The 16947-nt window shown below is 45.8% G+C and overlaps 1 protein-coding gene across 1 annotated transcript in view; it reads right to left on the reverse strand.

Moving 5' to 3' along the window:
• LOC307089612 (voltage-dependent L-type calcium channel subunit alpha-1C-like) overlaps positions 1-16947 on the reverse strand; it is a gene marked incomplete at both ends in the record, with an annotated part of 101161 nt that overhangs the window by 34734 nt on the left and 49480 nt on the right. Inside the window, 8 exons of the mRNA XM_079755967.1 lie at positions 251-347; positions 1105-1232; positions 2050-2215; positions 2708-2799; positions 3382-3447; positions 4990-5127; positions 8407-8475; positions 14235-14318. Coding sequence (XP_079612093.1) covers positions 251-347; positions 1105-1232; positions 2050-2215; positions 2708-2799; positions 3382-3447; positions 4990-5127; positions 8407-8475; positions 14235-14318 — 840 coding nt within the window. The remainder of the gene's footprint in view (positions 1-250; positions 348-1104; positions 1233-2049; positions 2216-2707; positions 2800-3381; positions 3448-4989; positions 5128-8406; positions 8476-14234; positions 14319-16947) is intronic.

Genomic DNA, 16947 nt, shown 5'->3' on the forward strand with positions numbered 1-16947 from the left:
TATGTATGTCTGCACGTGTGTGTACTTCTGTGTGTGTGTGTGCGCGTAGTTATGTATGTCTGCACACGTGTGTGTGTGTGTGTGTGTCTGTGTGTGTGTGTGTGTGTGTGTGTGTCTGTTTGTGTGTGTCTCTGTGTGTGTGTGTGTCTGTGTGTGTGTGTGTGTGTGTGTGTGTGTGTGTGTGTGTGTGTGTGTGTGTGTGTGTGTGTGTGCGTGCGTGTGTGTGTGTGCGTGCGTGTGTGTGTGTTACCTTGCAGGCCACCCTGTGAGGACAGAGCTTCCCGAAGCCGAGCGGCGGCTGGATTCTGCGGAGCAGCGTCACCACGTCCAGATGCTTGATCCGACCCCTGGTGGGTTCACACATGATCACCGCTCACTGATCAACACTCACAGATTAACTCTCACTGATCAACACTCACTGATCAACACTCACTGATCAACACTCACAGATCAACACACACAGATCACCGCTCACAGATCAACACTCACTGATCAACACTCAAAGATCAACACACACTGATCAACACTCACTGATCAACACTCACTGATCAACACTCACAGATTAACTCTCACTGATCAACACTCACTGATCAACAATCACAGAAAAACACTCACTGATCAACACTCACAGATCAACACACACTGATCACCGCTCACAGATCAACACTCAGAGATCAGTATCAGTATGACCGACTAGACTGAAGTGGCACAGCACTGAAACATTTTCATTTAGGGGATTTTGACGCTTTTATCCAAAGCGATTCAAACACACATTCACACTCTGACGGCGGTCGGTTGTGCAAGGCGACAGCCAGCTCGTCAGGAGCAGTGAGGGCTAGGTGCCTTGCTCAGGGACACCTCGACACTCGGCTAGGGGGAGACGGGGATCGAACAACCCGCTGTACCTCCTGAGCTACTGCTGCCCGAAACACAGCCAACGGGAACAGATATCCTCACACAGCATTTCACGCTTATAGTATTTCTAACAGATTACACTCAAATACTAGCTCTTCAATCTTAACTACAAAAACCTTTTACCCACAAAGCCTTGCATGAACTCCAATGTCACGTATATCGGGGACATTCAATATGAAGGGGATTTACTTTGCTTCCGGGTCGTACTCGGCCCATATCCTCTTGAACTCATCCAGGTGATGCGGGCCCAGAATCGACCAATCACGCGTCAGGTAATCAAAGTTGTCCATGATGACGGCGACAAACAGGTTTATGATCTGAGGGTCAAAAACAACATGTTTATGTTCGTCTTTGCATTGTATTGTATGTTTTTTCCCGTCTTTTACATTTTCTCTCTATAATGTAACACTGTCAAATACAATGGCGCAAACAATGTTCTAAATGAGTGTATAAAAAAGCAATGAACAAAAGTATATGAAAAATGCTTCATATTGTCAGATATGAAGCATCTTGCTCTGGGATCCAACCCACAGCCTTTTCACTGGAGTCAAAGGCCGTGTTCACATCTAGCGTTTTTTGTAATCGGGAAAAGTTGAGCTGACCGTTTAAAAAAAAAAAAAAAAGCTGGCAGCGTTTTTTTTCCTAAAAGGGCCGAGAGCATTTTTTCTATCGCCTAGTGACGAACCCATTCTAGACCCGACGTTGCTCGCCTACTACGTATCCAGGCTAGAGCCAATTAGACATGTCGTAGATCTCGACATGTTCTCTAATCAAAAATATAAATCGCTCCACAGGCACTTTCCCGAGTGATTTGTCCGCAATTGCTTCTTGTTTTGACAGTTGAGTTTCCTTCGTGACGAAGTGTCAATGTTCCGCTTGTGATTGGTCAGTTGCCAAAAAGACGCCTGACGTCGTCCGCTTTCTTCCTGAAAGTTGAACTTTTTTCTACGCTCCGTATGGCAGAAAAAAAACGCTGGGGGAGGCGTTTAAAAAAACGGCCGTGACTTTTTCCAGAAACGCTCTGCTCCATAGGAATTTAGTGTAAAACAAGCGCTGGCATATTTAAAAAAAAACGCTAGATGTGAACACGGCCAAAGGCGTGAGCCCCTAGCGACCATCTGTGCCTGCACTCACCAGAAAGGCACACAGCATGTAGAAGCTGACAAAGTAGAATATGGCAAAATTGCTGCCGCACTCCTCCGCAGTGAGAGAGCTGTTCTCATTGGTCGATCCCTTCTCACATGGTCGCGAGGGCTCGCACGCCAACATAATCTCCTGCCACGCCTCCCCGGTGGCACACCTGATGTACACACGCACGCACACGCACACACACGCGCACACACACACACAATATATATCCACATCCATATACATATACATGGAGACATGCACGGGAACATGTCCGACACAAGAAACACAAGCGTTCACCAGCACAAGAGTATGCCCGCGTATGCATGTGCAGAACCACACACGCACGCAGGCACACGCACACACACACACACACACACACACACTCACACACACAAAATTTGAGTTGACATTTTAAATTGCATGAGAGAAAAATCTCATCTCTGGTGATATTAAATGTTTTTAATTATAGCATAGATTTATAGATTTTATTTTACAGATTATATTTATTTTTTCATTAGTGATGTTTAGTTATTCGATTGTATCTAATCGCCTTATCTACAGTTTGCTTCCCGACTATCATTTCCGAGCTGTGTGACATCCTTCCTCATGACTTGATGGTGATTGGTCGTTGGGCTTCCTGGCCGCGTGATTGGCTCCTCACCTGAAGAGCAGCAGCACTGCCTGGGGGAATGTCTGGAAGTTGTTGTTCCGGTTGATGTGCGTGGTGTCCTTCAGAGCTATCTTACCAAACATCTGGTGGGGGCGGGGTCAGAACACACAGGTCAGGGGTCAGCAGCACCGCAGGGAGGGGGGGGAGAGGAGGGAGGGAGGGAGGAATGACCTCTCCCTTCCTCTCTCCCCCCCCCCCCCCCCTTCCCTTTCTCCGGGTAGGTTGAACAACGAGACGTACCCCAGAAATACAAACAAATGACACAATAAACACAGAGGAAGGAGGAAGAGAAAATGGAAGAGATCTGGAGAGAGAGAGAGAGAGAGAGAGAGAGAGAGAGAGAGAGAGAGAGAGAGAGAGAGAGAGAGAGAGAGAGGCAGAGAGAGAGAGAGACAGAGAGAGCTAGAGAGCTAGAGAGAGAGAGAGAGAGAGAGAGAGAGAGAGAGAGAGAGAGAGAGAGATAGGAGGTTTTGAAAAGAGGAGACGACAGGTACAGATAAGGACTCCTGATGACAAGACTCCAGGAGGACTAAACACACCACAGACACACAGACACACACACGCACAAACAAAGGGACGAAGACCGCCGGGACACGAGGAAGAGGAAGAGGAGGAGCGCGGAGAGGAGATAAGGAAAGGAGACGGCCGACCGGACAGAGTCTTACCTGCATCCCGATGACGGCGTATATGAAGAATAGCATCACTATAAGCAGCGCTACGTAGGGCAGAGCCTGGGGGGAGACACACGCGTCAGTACGGGCATGGAACCAGCAACCCCCTCGCTGCCACGGCCCACGCGCTCACACGCACTCACCCAACCCACGCAGCGCCCCCCCATGGAACATGGAGCCGGATTACCGCCCGCTACAAATAGATGGGACGCACTGCACCTGCCCTGCTCTGAATGGGATTCGACCCTGTGGCGGCGTGTCATCAGCCCATTGCGAATTATCATTATCCACTTAGTTGCTCACCATTGGCCTTATTTGCCTAGCGGCCGTCTTTGGCTCCATCATGGCCCTAAATGGTCCTCCCACCCAGGGAGTGCTTGGAGCCAAGATGGCTGCCTGATGAATAAAGCCCGTTGCCTATTGTTTATGTTACATTTGTGGTTAGTCTCGAATTCTCAGGCAACCCTCTGTGAACAAAGTCGACAGATTTCCGTGTGCGTGCCGCAATAAGACACTAATAACCCTTTTGTGGGGCGGACATTCCAGGGTTTCCAGGGTTTGGCAGGTCCACCTCTGGCCTTATCTATAGCTTAACCCAACTACATGAATGGAGGGCTCTTACACGCTAGGAGCATGGTGCTTATGAGGGGATTGGGGGGGGGTCAGAGAGAAGAAACATGTCAAAAAGGAGATGATGGTAAAAAATTAAAGAGTCCCTTCCTATGTTCCGACATCACTCTCACAATCGATGTCGCTATGGAATCCTCTAGAACCACCCGCCCCCCATATCCTGCATCGTTTTATTTATCATTTAATTGGACAACACAGCTGTCCATCCTAGCTGCCTCTGATTGGCTAAAAGAAGGAGGGGTTATAAAGGGGGGGGGGGTGGGCTTGGAAGACTGTACCCAGGCTGGATTTACACAAATAAACTGTGTTAGAATATTAAGCATTTATCAAGTATATTACAAATGGATACGCCATATGAACACATGTGCTTGTGTTTTACTTGAATGCTCTGCTAGAGGTTAAATATTGTTTCGTGCAAACTCTTAGAGTTTAAAAAGATTGTCCTTCAATGACCTGTGAAACGTATTATACTTTTTAATATGTAATATAAATAAAAATACTATGGTGTAATAAATACAATAAAATAGATAATTAGGTAATGTGTAATAAAATATAAGACATAAGTATACTACTAATTATATGTCATATAATGGTGATCATGTTGAGATGATGTTAAATTGCCAATTGTCTTTTTCTGTTTTATGTTGCCTATTTTGTTATGTATGTTTTATGTGGAACTATATCCTGCTGTCTTGGCCAGGACTCCCTTGTAAAAGAGATATTGAATCTCAATGGGATTATTCCTGGTAAAATAAAGATAAAATAAAATGAATAATAATAAAAAATTATAATCCATTGTGTCTGATTAAACTCCCTAATGAACTGCTAATCCACAAGCTAACCCAACGACAGCTTGTCCTCCGAGTGGCTACTCATATAGCAACAGCTAGCCCTCTGGGCGGGTGTAGCGCTAGCGGTGTAAATCCAGCCTGCCAGCCCGGCTACAGCGTGTTGCGTCCGGTTCTCCCTCACTTGAAACGATTTGATGAAGGTCCACAGCAGGGTCCGAATCCCCTCCCCGCGAGACAACAGCTTCACCAGCCTCATCACGCGGAACAGCCGGAAGAAGGTGATGGAGATCCTGGCGTTCTCTTCTGAGTTCGGCAGTCCCTTTTGTTGGGTGGTTTAGGACGCATGGCCAAGCACATACACGCGCACACACATACAGGCACGCACACAAACACACACAGGCACGCAAAGGTGCACACACACACACGCAGGAATGCAGGAACGCAGTCACACAGACACACACACACACACACACACACAAAGGGATGCACATACACACAGGTACGCACACATAGACACATGCATACACACTCACACACACACACACACACACACAGGTGCACAAGTGCATGCATCCACACACACACACACACACACACACACACCAGTGTAGGATGTGTGTAGGGAAATAGACACGCATATGAAATAGCAGGCAGAAATAAGACATAGTAAAAATGAACACACACACACACACACACATGCATGCACAAACAAAAATGAAGACAATACAGATAAAAACAGAAAGTAGAAGTTGCGATATATAAAATATATCAAACCGTTACCGGTTACATAAACAGAAGGAACAACATAGACATGCATAATGGAAATACATACATAACCCATCCATCCATTCATAAGACACAAAATATAGAAAGTGAAGAAAAAATGCACTCACATGCACGCAAGCACGCGCGCACACACATGCACACACCCACACACATACACACACAAACACACACACACACATACAGTTATTAAAAGGGAAAATGCGTCCTAAAATGTCCCATCAAAACCAACTGACAAGAGAGGTTTGGGAGAGAATCGGGCAAACACGCTTGTTGAATAAAATTATCTCATTGAAATTCACCTGGCAACAAACAGATTCAATAAATTAACTTCCTGTTTCGATAAATCGATTTATGGTATTTTACATTAAAATGTTTTATCATTAAAATTAAACACTTTATACACCCACTTTAAGCCTGTTACTAAACATAAAAAAGAAGTCACAAAAACATTTAGTTTGTTTATCTATGAACAAAAATTTTGTTGGTTGAATACTTATATGTAATACTAAAACAAATATATGAACTTATTAGGCATTTGTCTCTTGATCTTTTGTTAATGGAAATACTTTTATACATTACCTTAAATAACATCCTTATAACTACGCTTTCATTTGATATTCCCTTTAATGCCTGCTGTTTTTGAAAGCCTTTTCATTCATTTTAGTATTTTGCTGTTTTTATCTTGTATCTCAACCCTGGAGCGCCCTAGGAAATTGCAGTGACTAAACTAATTGTATTTTATTAATCCCAAAAGGGATATTTGGAGATACTGTTTCAACCTCTGCATCCATTTATAAAACACCAGAGAATAGTAACCAACGATTCAACATTGAACCCTCTAACAGAAAGCTGCTCCAACACCACTTAATCATTAAATACTTCTGGCTCCTCCAAATCCACCGGCCAAAAATGTCAATGAAACATTGACTCATTTCCCAAAAGTGCTAACGTTTTACATTCAAGCAATAGGCTGTTACTATCACAGATGAAGCATTAGCCTGCATTACTGCTTCTCTTATTATTCAACACGTTGCATTAGGCTAGACCTACTGAGCTAAACTGTTTTGAATCTGTTTGTTGCCCTTCGTGTGTATAGTGCTTCATAATGTATTCCTGGGGGTTCAACAACAGAGAGGGATAATAACATGACGTCACTGTTCACACGTCTGCAGGCGTAGCCAAAGGCAACTCATGTGATGTGTTCTTTTTATTCACAGAATACTCAACTTGTTGAATATTTTTGCATCCAAAATACGGCCCTTTGAAGCTGTTTCTATTTAGTGCACCCATTCAAAGACAAACGGGTGCCAATCTTTTTATTAAAATGTTTCCTAATAAACTGTAATTTCTACTTCTTTTTTTATCTCGGACACGTTGTACTAAAAAGCAACGCACCAAGCGAGTTGTTCTTGACTGCTCTGCCAGGTGTTTAGGAAATGACACAACACTGCTCAACACGTCTGCATCTCTGTGTAATACCAACAGTGCAGCCCAGGGGGCGACAGAGTGCCACACAGAGAAGAGATGGACAAGAGAAGGGAGCTGAACAGCAAGAGGCACGGCGAGAGACAGGAGAAAATGTCCAGGGGACGTCTGAATTACTCAGACACAGAGCGAACAGACAGACACACATAGATAGATATATAGGTAGATAGAAGTTAGGTAGATAAATAGATTGATAGAGAGATAGATAGAGAAATATAGAGATAGATAAAGAGAGAGATAGGATTAAGGTATATATATATATATATAGATAGATAGAAAGATAGACCACTTAGAGGACCACACCCAGACTAAAAAAAAGTGGCGGTGGTGGTAGGGGGAAGGGGGGGTGGGGGAACGACTATGATGTGCTGGGCGGAGGGGGGGCGGTGATTGCCGTGTGCACACTGTCAACAACAATAGAGACTCACTTTTACAGATATACCTGCAGACACACAGGCGCGCACGCACACACACGCTCACACTCGCACTCGCTCGCACACACACACACACACACACACACAAACACATGCGCACAAACGCACAGACTGAATTACGCCTGACAACTTTAAGCATGCTGCTGCAGAACCGCAGAGAGCAGAAAGACAGGATAACAGAAGAGGAGAGCAGAGAGACAGGGTGACACCACAGGAGAGAGAGACAGGAGGAGAGGAGAGCAGAGAGACAGGAGGAGAGAGGAGAGCAGAGGGACAGGAGAACACCACAGGAGAGAGAGACAGGAGGAGAGGAGAGCAGAGAGACAGGAGGCCACCACTGGAGAGAGAGACAGGAGGAGAGCAGAGAGACAGGAGGAGAGAGGAGAGCAGAGAAACAGGAGGAGAGAGGAGAGCAGAGAGCCAGGAGGAGAGGAGAGCAGAGAGACAGGAGGAGAGAGGAGAGCAGAGAGCCAGGAGGAGAGGAGAGCAGAGAGACAGGAGGAGAGAGGAGAGCAGAGAGACAGGAGAACAACAGAGGAAAGGAGAGAGACAGCAGGAGAGGAGGAGAGGAGCAGAGACAGGAGGAGAGAGGAGAGGAAAGAGGAGAGGAGACAAGAGGAGAGAGGAGAGGAGAGAGGAGAGGAGAGAGGAGAAGAGCGGAGACAAGAGGAGAGAGGAGAGGAGAGAGGGAAGCCTTTAGCGCGACGGCAAAGCTGTAGAGATGAAGGCAGCGCTGAGAGGTTTGATCACCGTGTACAACTGCTCTGGCAGCAGAGCGCGGAGGAGATGGAGGGAGGGGGGGGGGGGGGAGGAGGAGGATGAGGACAAGGGTGCTGGGGGGTGGAGGTGGAGGTGGAGGAAGGGAGGCGGACAGGGTTACCGTTGGAGCGTACCATTGGCCTTACCACGGGGGGATGAGAGGAGGAAGAGGAGGACGAGGAGGACGAGGACGAGTCAGCTGGCTTTAAGGAAAGGCAACAAAGATCAGCACTAGAGCAGCGCCTTCGCCCGCGTGTGTGTGTGTGTGTGTGTGTGTGTGTGTGTGTGTGTGTGTGTGTGTGTGTGTGTGTTTGAGGAATGACGTCATAGCGAGAGGGGGGACTTTGCGTTTCTACATGCGTGTATGTATAGTGACAAGCGGATGTGTTTGTGTTTGTGTGTGCACGTGTGTGCGTTTGTGGAGCCTGTGAAGCTGGTCGTGAAGTGGTGGGCTGGCTGCATCGCAGTGTGGCTGTGCAGCCCTGGTGCGTGGGAGATGTGGGTGCACGTGAGAACGTAGTATTCCTGCACGGATACTGCAGTGTGCCGGGGATAGAGGGTACCGGGACACCGCAACCCCACTTGAGATAATAACATGGAACCATCAGGAAATGGGTTTCTGTGCGTGTGCGTGTGTGTGTGTGTGTGTGTGTGTGTGTGTGTGAGTGCGTTTGTGTGTGCTTAAGCAATGCGTTTACATCATTCATTTCAGACTTTTTACTTTTTTAATGTATGATGTATGATATAGGAGTATGTATGCAGGACTTGGGTCTTTATGTGTGTGAGAGAGAGAGAGAGAGAGAGAGAGACAGAGAGACATATAGGGAGAGAGGGTGAGAGAGACAGAGAGCAAGAGAGAGAGAGGGAGAGAGAGAGAGAGAGGGAGAGAAAGAGAGAGAGAGAGAGGGAGAGAGATATATAGGGAGAGAGGGTAAGAGAGTGAGAGAGAGAGAGAGAGTGAGAGAGAGTGAGAGTGAGAGTGAGAGTGAGAGAGAGTGAGTGGTGCATGTGGTGGTGGGGGAAAAGTGCGTGCCTGTGGCTGTCTCTGTCTTCCTGCCAGATGAAGGACAGAAGTGCACCAGAAGGGGTTGGCCATTTGGACCCTAAGAGCTTAGAGCGACTGAGGGTTTATCCTCAAAGGCATCCGGGTGGCAGAGGACAATGGCTGCTGTCTCTGCGATGGGCGATTCCACCACGCTTTGACCTAACCGCATGCCGCGAGAGGCCACGCCGCTAAGTAGCTCTCCCGGGATCACAACATTACATTATATCGTCACCGTGTGCTGATCCCGGTGACGGAGGTTAACCGGGCGACGCGGTGCACGGCGTTTGGATACGAAGTGGTGCTTTTCAGAGTAGAAGTGAATTCCACATTCCGACAGAGACAGATTATCCAGTGAGATCCTCTTAGCGGCAGCATCAGCATCAGAGCGGATGGCCGAAGATTCGGATCTGGGATGCGTTTGGCCGCTCAAAGCCCCCTGACCATCGTGATTAACAGGATGAAAAACAACAAAGACAATATGCAAATACTGCGAGGGGGGGGGGGGGGGGGCGCTCGAACAAACTAATACTCGTATTCATATTCAGTTTGGGGGAATAGTCTGCGTTTTAGCTCGGGCTTTTTAAAATGTCAAAGTTATTTTTGTGTCCACACAAAAGGTGGAGCTCGACACAGAGGCCGAAGAGAGTGGATTAAGGGGCGAAACATGGGAATTACACTGTGGAGGAATAGCAATCGGAGGGTGGTGTAACGGTGACTGGAGGATACACTGTGCGGAGAGATGCTTGAAGGAAAGAGGTGCGTGGGGTTAAGAGACGTTGAGTAGGAACGCGTGAGAGAGAAAGAGAGCGAGAGCGAGAGCAAGGGGAGTCAGGTTGAGAAGGAAAGAAGGAAAGAAGTTAGTTCTTTCTTTGTAAGGAAGAGATGGAAAGCTGGATTAGGTCGGCAAGTCAGGGGTGGAAATGTGTCCGTGTGTTTGTGTCATTGGGAGGGTGAGTTGTTGCCAATGTGTTTTTTGAAAGCACACATCCAAACGTTCACAATATTGATGTTCTGCAATACTTTGAAAAAGGTGTGTGTGAATGAAGCCATCATGAATTTCAATCAGAAAAACTTACAGTAGTTCAACTAAATTAATATAAATCACTTAATGGCTCCGTGACGAACAATAAATACAGTGAAGTGAGATGAACTGAAGCTGTTGACGCCACCAGTATTGGAGCAGCGGCCAACAGTGAATTCAGACAAGTACTTCACGTTGCAAATGCGTCATAAATGCATATCCATATTTTGTGTCAAGCAACACCTGTGTGTTCAGTAGGCAACATAGGTCTCTCGAAGAACCGTGTGTTTATACTACGAGAGGCTGTTTAATTGATCCGTTAAATCGATTCAATAACCAATCGGTTTGAGAGGAAGTGACCATGTGACCCAAGAGACTCATGTTGCCCAGCTCGCATTTCAGGTGAGGGGGGAGGGGGGGGGGGGGGGGGGGGGGAGGGAGAGAATAGCGGGGGAGGGAAAGAGAGCGAGAGAGGGGGATAGAGAGAGATAGAGAGAGAGAGGGGGCAAGAGTGATGCAGTCAAGACACAGATCAGTGCAAAACACTAACAAATCTGCTATAACCAGTTCTTCTAAAACCAAATCCAAAGAAGATAAGGAATGCAAAAATAACAGATCAGGAGATTTAAGAAGCACCCACAGGTTTTAGGGGAAAAAATACAAAAGCAGTGATATCATCTAAATCGATAACTAGGGAGGGAATCTGGTTGGTCGACTGGGATAGAGATCATCCAATTCCATCCAATGAGCACCCTGTATCGAGGAGCAAGGTGGGTGTGATAAAGTTTCGATGATCAATTTGGACTGTTCAATTTGAGCAAAATATAGCTCAGGACTGGTGCTATTTTATTTATCGTTACATGTTTGCTTGAAAAACGTTTGGCAGAAGCTGTGCGTCATAAAGTGCAAGAGGGTTTCTTATAAGGTGAAGAAGAAGAAAAAAAGGAGAAGAAAAAACATCCGTTCAAAAACATTGCAACATTAACTCTAGCTCGGGCTTCTCTCGAACCCAAATAATAATAAATACAATTCAAAAGGCCGGAGAGAGTGAAACGGAAAGACTGAGTGCATGCCTTTCGGTTAGAAGTTAGAAGTGAAAATAATTGGTTAAAAACCGCAAACCAACCAACCAAACCAATCAAACCAAAACCATAATCCAAACCGACAAACAGGGTGCTGAATTGGTGAACTGAACAAATGACTAAAGGTGTGTGTATTCGCTGGCCAACGACCTCATTCAAGACCCACACATTCACAGTGAGTCTTGAGTATCAGTCATTTAGATCCAAATATTCTTTATACATTTCTATAGACATATAGAAACATATCTATAGACATATAGAATAAAGCCTCCGCACATTACGGAGGCTTTATTAAACATTGTCTTAACATTGAATATGTCCTCCCACACTAAAGAGCAGAGATCTGGCGCAACGTAAATTACATTTTAGGTAACTCTCGACTTTAGCAGGACACAAAACGGGGAAAGCTGGGGTCTTTCTTTACTTTGGTACACTAGAGTGGGATGTCATCTTGTCAGTAGGCCTGAGAGCACTGAAAGTCTAATGGAGGTTGGAATAAGATGGATGCTTCTCTGTTCCATCTCCTTGAATTCCTTGAAGAATATTCCTAAGACCTGCCTGTTCGCTAGTTCTCACAAGGTAACAAGTGTGCTTTAACAGTGAACTTTGCCCATTTCTGAAACCACCTGTTACCAAGAGAAGGCCAAACTTGATGCTGAGAACCTAAACCTAAATAGCTGAATGTGGTCCTCTCTGTCTTTGACACCACTTGTGAATCTGGAACTGTTCAAACTCAGTTAACTTAAGTTTTGATTATAAATGTAGGGACATACATGTATTTTGTAATACACAACTTAAAACTTTATATCTATCTAATTATAATCAATTCCTTGATGATGACCACAGGCCGATGTTTAATAAAACACCGACATCAGGGCAGGACATTGGTTCTCCAATCGGTCTCAGCCTACATTGCAGTACGCAGTGTATTTGGTATAAACTCTGTGATTCTATCGTTGGCCCTGGATACACCACCTTTCCAGAAGTCATTTAATGCAGTGTCAATCATGCCAGGGGAATGGACAACATCCCCGGTCGCAATGATTAAGAGGGTTAAGAAAACATAACACCACATCAACACAACCACCACACATGTGCTGCGGAGAATGCGATAGTTTGAGGGGCTGTATTGATGCTCAAGCAAACAGAAGCAGCAATACCCGTCTCGGAGGGCTGGGTTTAAGGGAATGCAGCGCAAGTTGTATTTATCGACTATAGGCTTTTCACTGTCTGTATAACGTTTTATGTTCCTTAATCAATCATTTTTTTAAGAAGAAAGATGACTAAAAACAGAAAAGGACTGATGGAGGGAAACAAAAACAACTTGTTTATCAACTTGGATATTACTCTCCAATTTATGAATTATGCATTACATTTTTTTTTTCAAAACAGCGAGGGACAGATGGGGAGAAAGACTCAATAAATCTGTGAGGGGGTCCACAGAAAAACCCCGAGACGGGTACAGCAGTCATGTTTGCGCTCTTGTGGTCAGGAGGGATGCAGGCAGGCAGGGCGGGAGAGAGAGTGGCACTACTTACGTTCACCTCTGTGATGGCTATGTCAACAATGCTACCCACAACTATCAATGCATCAAATGTGTTCCATGCGTCAACAAAATAATGCTGCAGTTGGGAGTTGACAGGACAGCACAGAGACACGGAGACAGAAAAAACAGGAACAGAAAAAGAAGACGAGGAAACACAAGACAAGAAAAAAGGACAAAACAAAAGAACATTTAAAAGAAGAAATTAAAAACGCAACATGTAAAAGGAAAATCAAAGGAGAGAGGAGGAAGAAAATAAGATAAAACAGTTATAAATATATATATGAGCGCTTTTTTTTTTTTTTGGTTTGGAGCAGCGAGGGGAGGAAGAATCGATAAAGAAACCAACGGAACAGAAAGAGAACGAAAAGAGGAGGAGGAGTCTGGAAGAGATGTGCAGCAGGAGGAGGAGGAGCTGAGGCGACTGGTCATGCTTGTCCATGAGAGGAGAATATCAACAACAACTAGAACAACAACAACAATGAAAACAACAACAGTAAACAACAGATTTTGCAAATCAAACGTCAACGGAAAAACCCCCACTGTTGCTGGAGTTAGAAATGAAAAAAGGATTCCGAAAAAAAGTGGGCGGTGGCGATTGGTTAGTGTGTTAGATTTGTTAGTTAGGGAACCCAAACCCCGGGGACATGTCACAGTCCGGCTCTCAAACAGAAAAGCACAAAAAACAAAAAAAAACGGTTCCCAGGAAAAGCGCAATTCCCTCCGGGCAGGAAAAACGAAGGGGAAGCGGTCGACTCAGGGAGGACCAATAAGAGGACGGACCCTGGCTTCGGGGCCTAACCCTTTGTCCTGCGTGGCTGCCTCTGAACACCACCGCTCAGCAAGAAGCTCTCTGCGGTGGCCCTCATGGATTTGGGAACGGGCAGAGAGGAGGAGAGGGAGGAGAGGGACCGAGGAGGAGGAGGAGGAGGAGGAGGAGGAAGAGGCAGAGGCAGAGGAAGGACTGAGTCGAGGAAAAGAGAGGTGGAAAAGGGAGGAGGGGAAAAGCCCAGATTGCGCAGTGTCTGAGCTGAAGTGCTGACTTCAGAATATAGAGAGAGAGAGAGGGAGAGAGAGAGAGAGAGGGAGAGAAAGAGGGAGAGAGAGAGAGAGAGAGAGAGGGAGAGAGAGAGAAAGAGGGAGAGAGAGAGAGAGAGAGAGAGAGAGAGAGACGGAGAGAGAGATAGTGGAGAGGACAAAGAGAGAAGGAGAGGAGAAGAGGCCAGCGGCAGGAGGAGAGTGGAGAGTGAGGGCGGGGGCGTCTTACTTACGTTGATCTCACTGAGAATGACGTCTATTATGCTGCCAATTACGATGAGGAAATCAAACACATTCCAGGGGTCACTAAAGTAACCCTAGAGAGGATAAGGTGAGTGGGGGAGGAGGAGGAGGAGGAGGAGGAGGAGGAGGAGGGGTACAAAAGGAATGTTAGAAGGAGCACAGCAGCATTCGCCGCCTCACAGCCTCGCATCCGGGCGCCGGGGGAGAACTGTGAAGGAAACAAGCGGCCACGTGGACATGTTTACAGCGCTGTCTTTCACTGACGCGCTTCAGTCCCGTTCTCCCTGGGAAGAGACCCATTCACCAAGCGAGGCGGACTTTGTAGAGTAAGGGTTGGAGTGCAGCTGTGTGATACGGCCGCTGGGGGGAGGGATACCAGACGGACTGAGCCGGATCTACTTTGATATTCAAGGCAAGCTGGTTGCACAGCGTGTACTATGTGCCACCTGTCTGCTCAGATCCCTGGCATATCCTTTAATACGATCCTCATAAAGGCAAAGATTACGTTTTAGATGAATTAAAATCACATCCAAAATGAATATGAAGATATCGACAGGGGGGGGATCTGTGTTTAAACTAACAGGGGAATCCTGAGGGGAAGTTCAATTAGTACATGAATGTAATTAACACAATAATTGAACGCAATAATCAATCGTCAATAGGACCAGCATTTCTATCGACACAACGTATATTTCATGGTCAACTTAAAAGACTAAAACGGGACAGAACAACACCCAGTGGCTAGCAACACTGTCCACGTCGTGAGGCTGGTTCAGACCAAAGAGACGAGCCAATGTCAAGTCTGAGAATACAACTGATCTTACCAGCGTCCGGTTCTGATTGACAGCTGTCAAATGAGGCGAATGTGAGTACTACAGAATACCAGAATTACCTCAATGGGACCCCAACATGTTAGGTTACTATAGAAACGGTTTTGGTACTCATTTAGTAATCTGTGTGATCAGTCTAGTTTTAATGGAATCATCTTATATCGTACTGTCTTGCCTCGAGTGCCTGGTCTGAACGAGCCTCTACACACATCGCCATACGGCTCAACCCGACCTGCCGAGGGAAGCATTGGCACAACCCCATCCTTGTGTGAAAACACGCAACGGCAACACAACACAGCATCTGCCTCCGCTGGGACTGCTCAAGCTGTGACGCTGTGACAGGATGTACAGGTGTGGGAGCGGGCTGCCGCCCGACACTGCCTGCCTCAGCCCGACAGCAGCCAGCTGTTGTGAAGGCGAGGGTTTAATGACATCTCATCCATCACCAGGTAAAATAAATTAATAAACGCGCGTGGCGCCGGATCCCCCAAGTCGCAGACCACTCTGGTTCCACGGCTCAAATGTCAGAGCAAATGTCAGCCCCGGATAGAGACGGACGCGGGTGACTGCGGTGTTCACCTGGAGTGTGTGTCGCCCAAATCGTTATCAATGCATGAGGTTCTCTTCCTCGGTGAATATATGTGTTGGCGCGGAGCTCAATACGAGGTTGAATACCCCCGTTTTGTGAACGGTATTATTGGGATGTTATGTTGTTATGAGCTGCTCTGATGAGACGTGTAAACCAGAGTGATTTGAGCGCAGTAAAGATTCATCACACACCCCGTTTAAAGGCAGTTTTAAAGGGCCACAGAAACGGTAGATTACGCCTTGGATGTGGTCTCATTTGTAAGGATATGCCCGGTCATAACTTTGATTCGGTATTTATAGGTTTTTACAACTACAAAAGATAGCCGGGTTCAGATCCAGGTTGGGTAAGGAAATATTTCCGGTGAGGTGGGGCAGGAAGAACAAATTGGAAATAAAAACATTTTATTTCCTGCGGCTGTAAGCTTTGCCTCACTTGTTTTTAGGAGTTTTTATCTCAATTGTAATCTCTAATGTTGCATTAGAAGCTTGATAGGCCTTGAGAGGACTACTGGAGGAGTTTGGTTAACCTTAACACCCCCTTAATATATTTTCTTGGTCTATGTAATATTTAGATGAGATATAACCGAGGACCAGGCATTGACTTTACAAAGAAGACCATGGGCTGAACTGCGTAATGCATGCATGCAGTTACTAATTCATTTTGTTTGGTATTGCACACATCGATGATCAGTAAATATATCTTTGGTTTCATATCCCAATCCTTCCAACTCCTGCTGTGGATTCCCTATAACGTTCATATTTTCTGATTCATATCAGATGAATTATTGACATTTTCTCATCAAGAGTAACACATTAAGCCATATATATCCATACCTAGCAAAGGCTGGAACCAGGAAGTAACGACATGAAAACAACATTAAAATGCAGCAGCACAAACTATATAACAAAGTATATGTACATCATAGGATTGCTTGTTTACTGTTATCGGTATACATATTAAGTATACAAAACCAGGAAGGCGATTATTCCAACAGTGAATTATTGATGGTTAGATAACTCATGCACTAGATTGCTTAGCTCATCGGTTGAATTTAAAGCGCATATTGCTCTTGTATGATGCCCTCGAAAAACCGCTCATAAATACAAAAAAAAACAAAACAGCTCGTTCTTAATCCTTAAGCGGCTCTGCGCTCAAACTTCCTTGGGCAGCAGTCTTTCCATCAATAAACTAGCTTTACAGTATCTTATTCCTCCGCAGACTACTGTGTTTGAGCTCTGCAGACTGCCCTACGGGGCCTTAAGAGGTGGGCAGGAGATCAGGCCT

The sequence above is a fragment of the Pollachius pollachius genome, assembly GCF_949987615.1.
Source record: "Pollachius pollachius genome assembly, chromosome: 18".
NCBI lineage: Eukaryota > Metazoa > Chordata > Actinopteri > Gadiformes > Gadidae > Pollachius > Pollachius pollachius.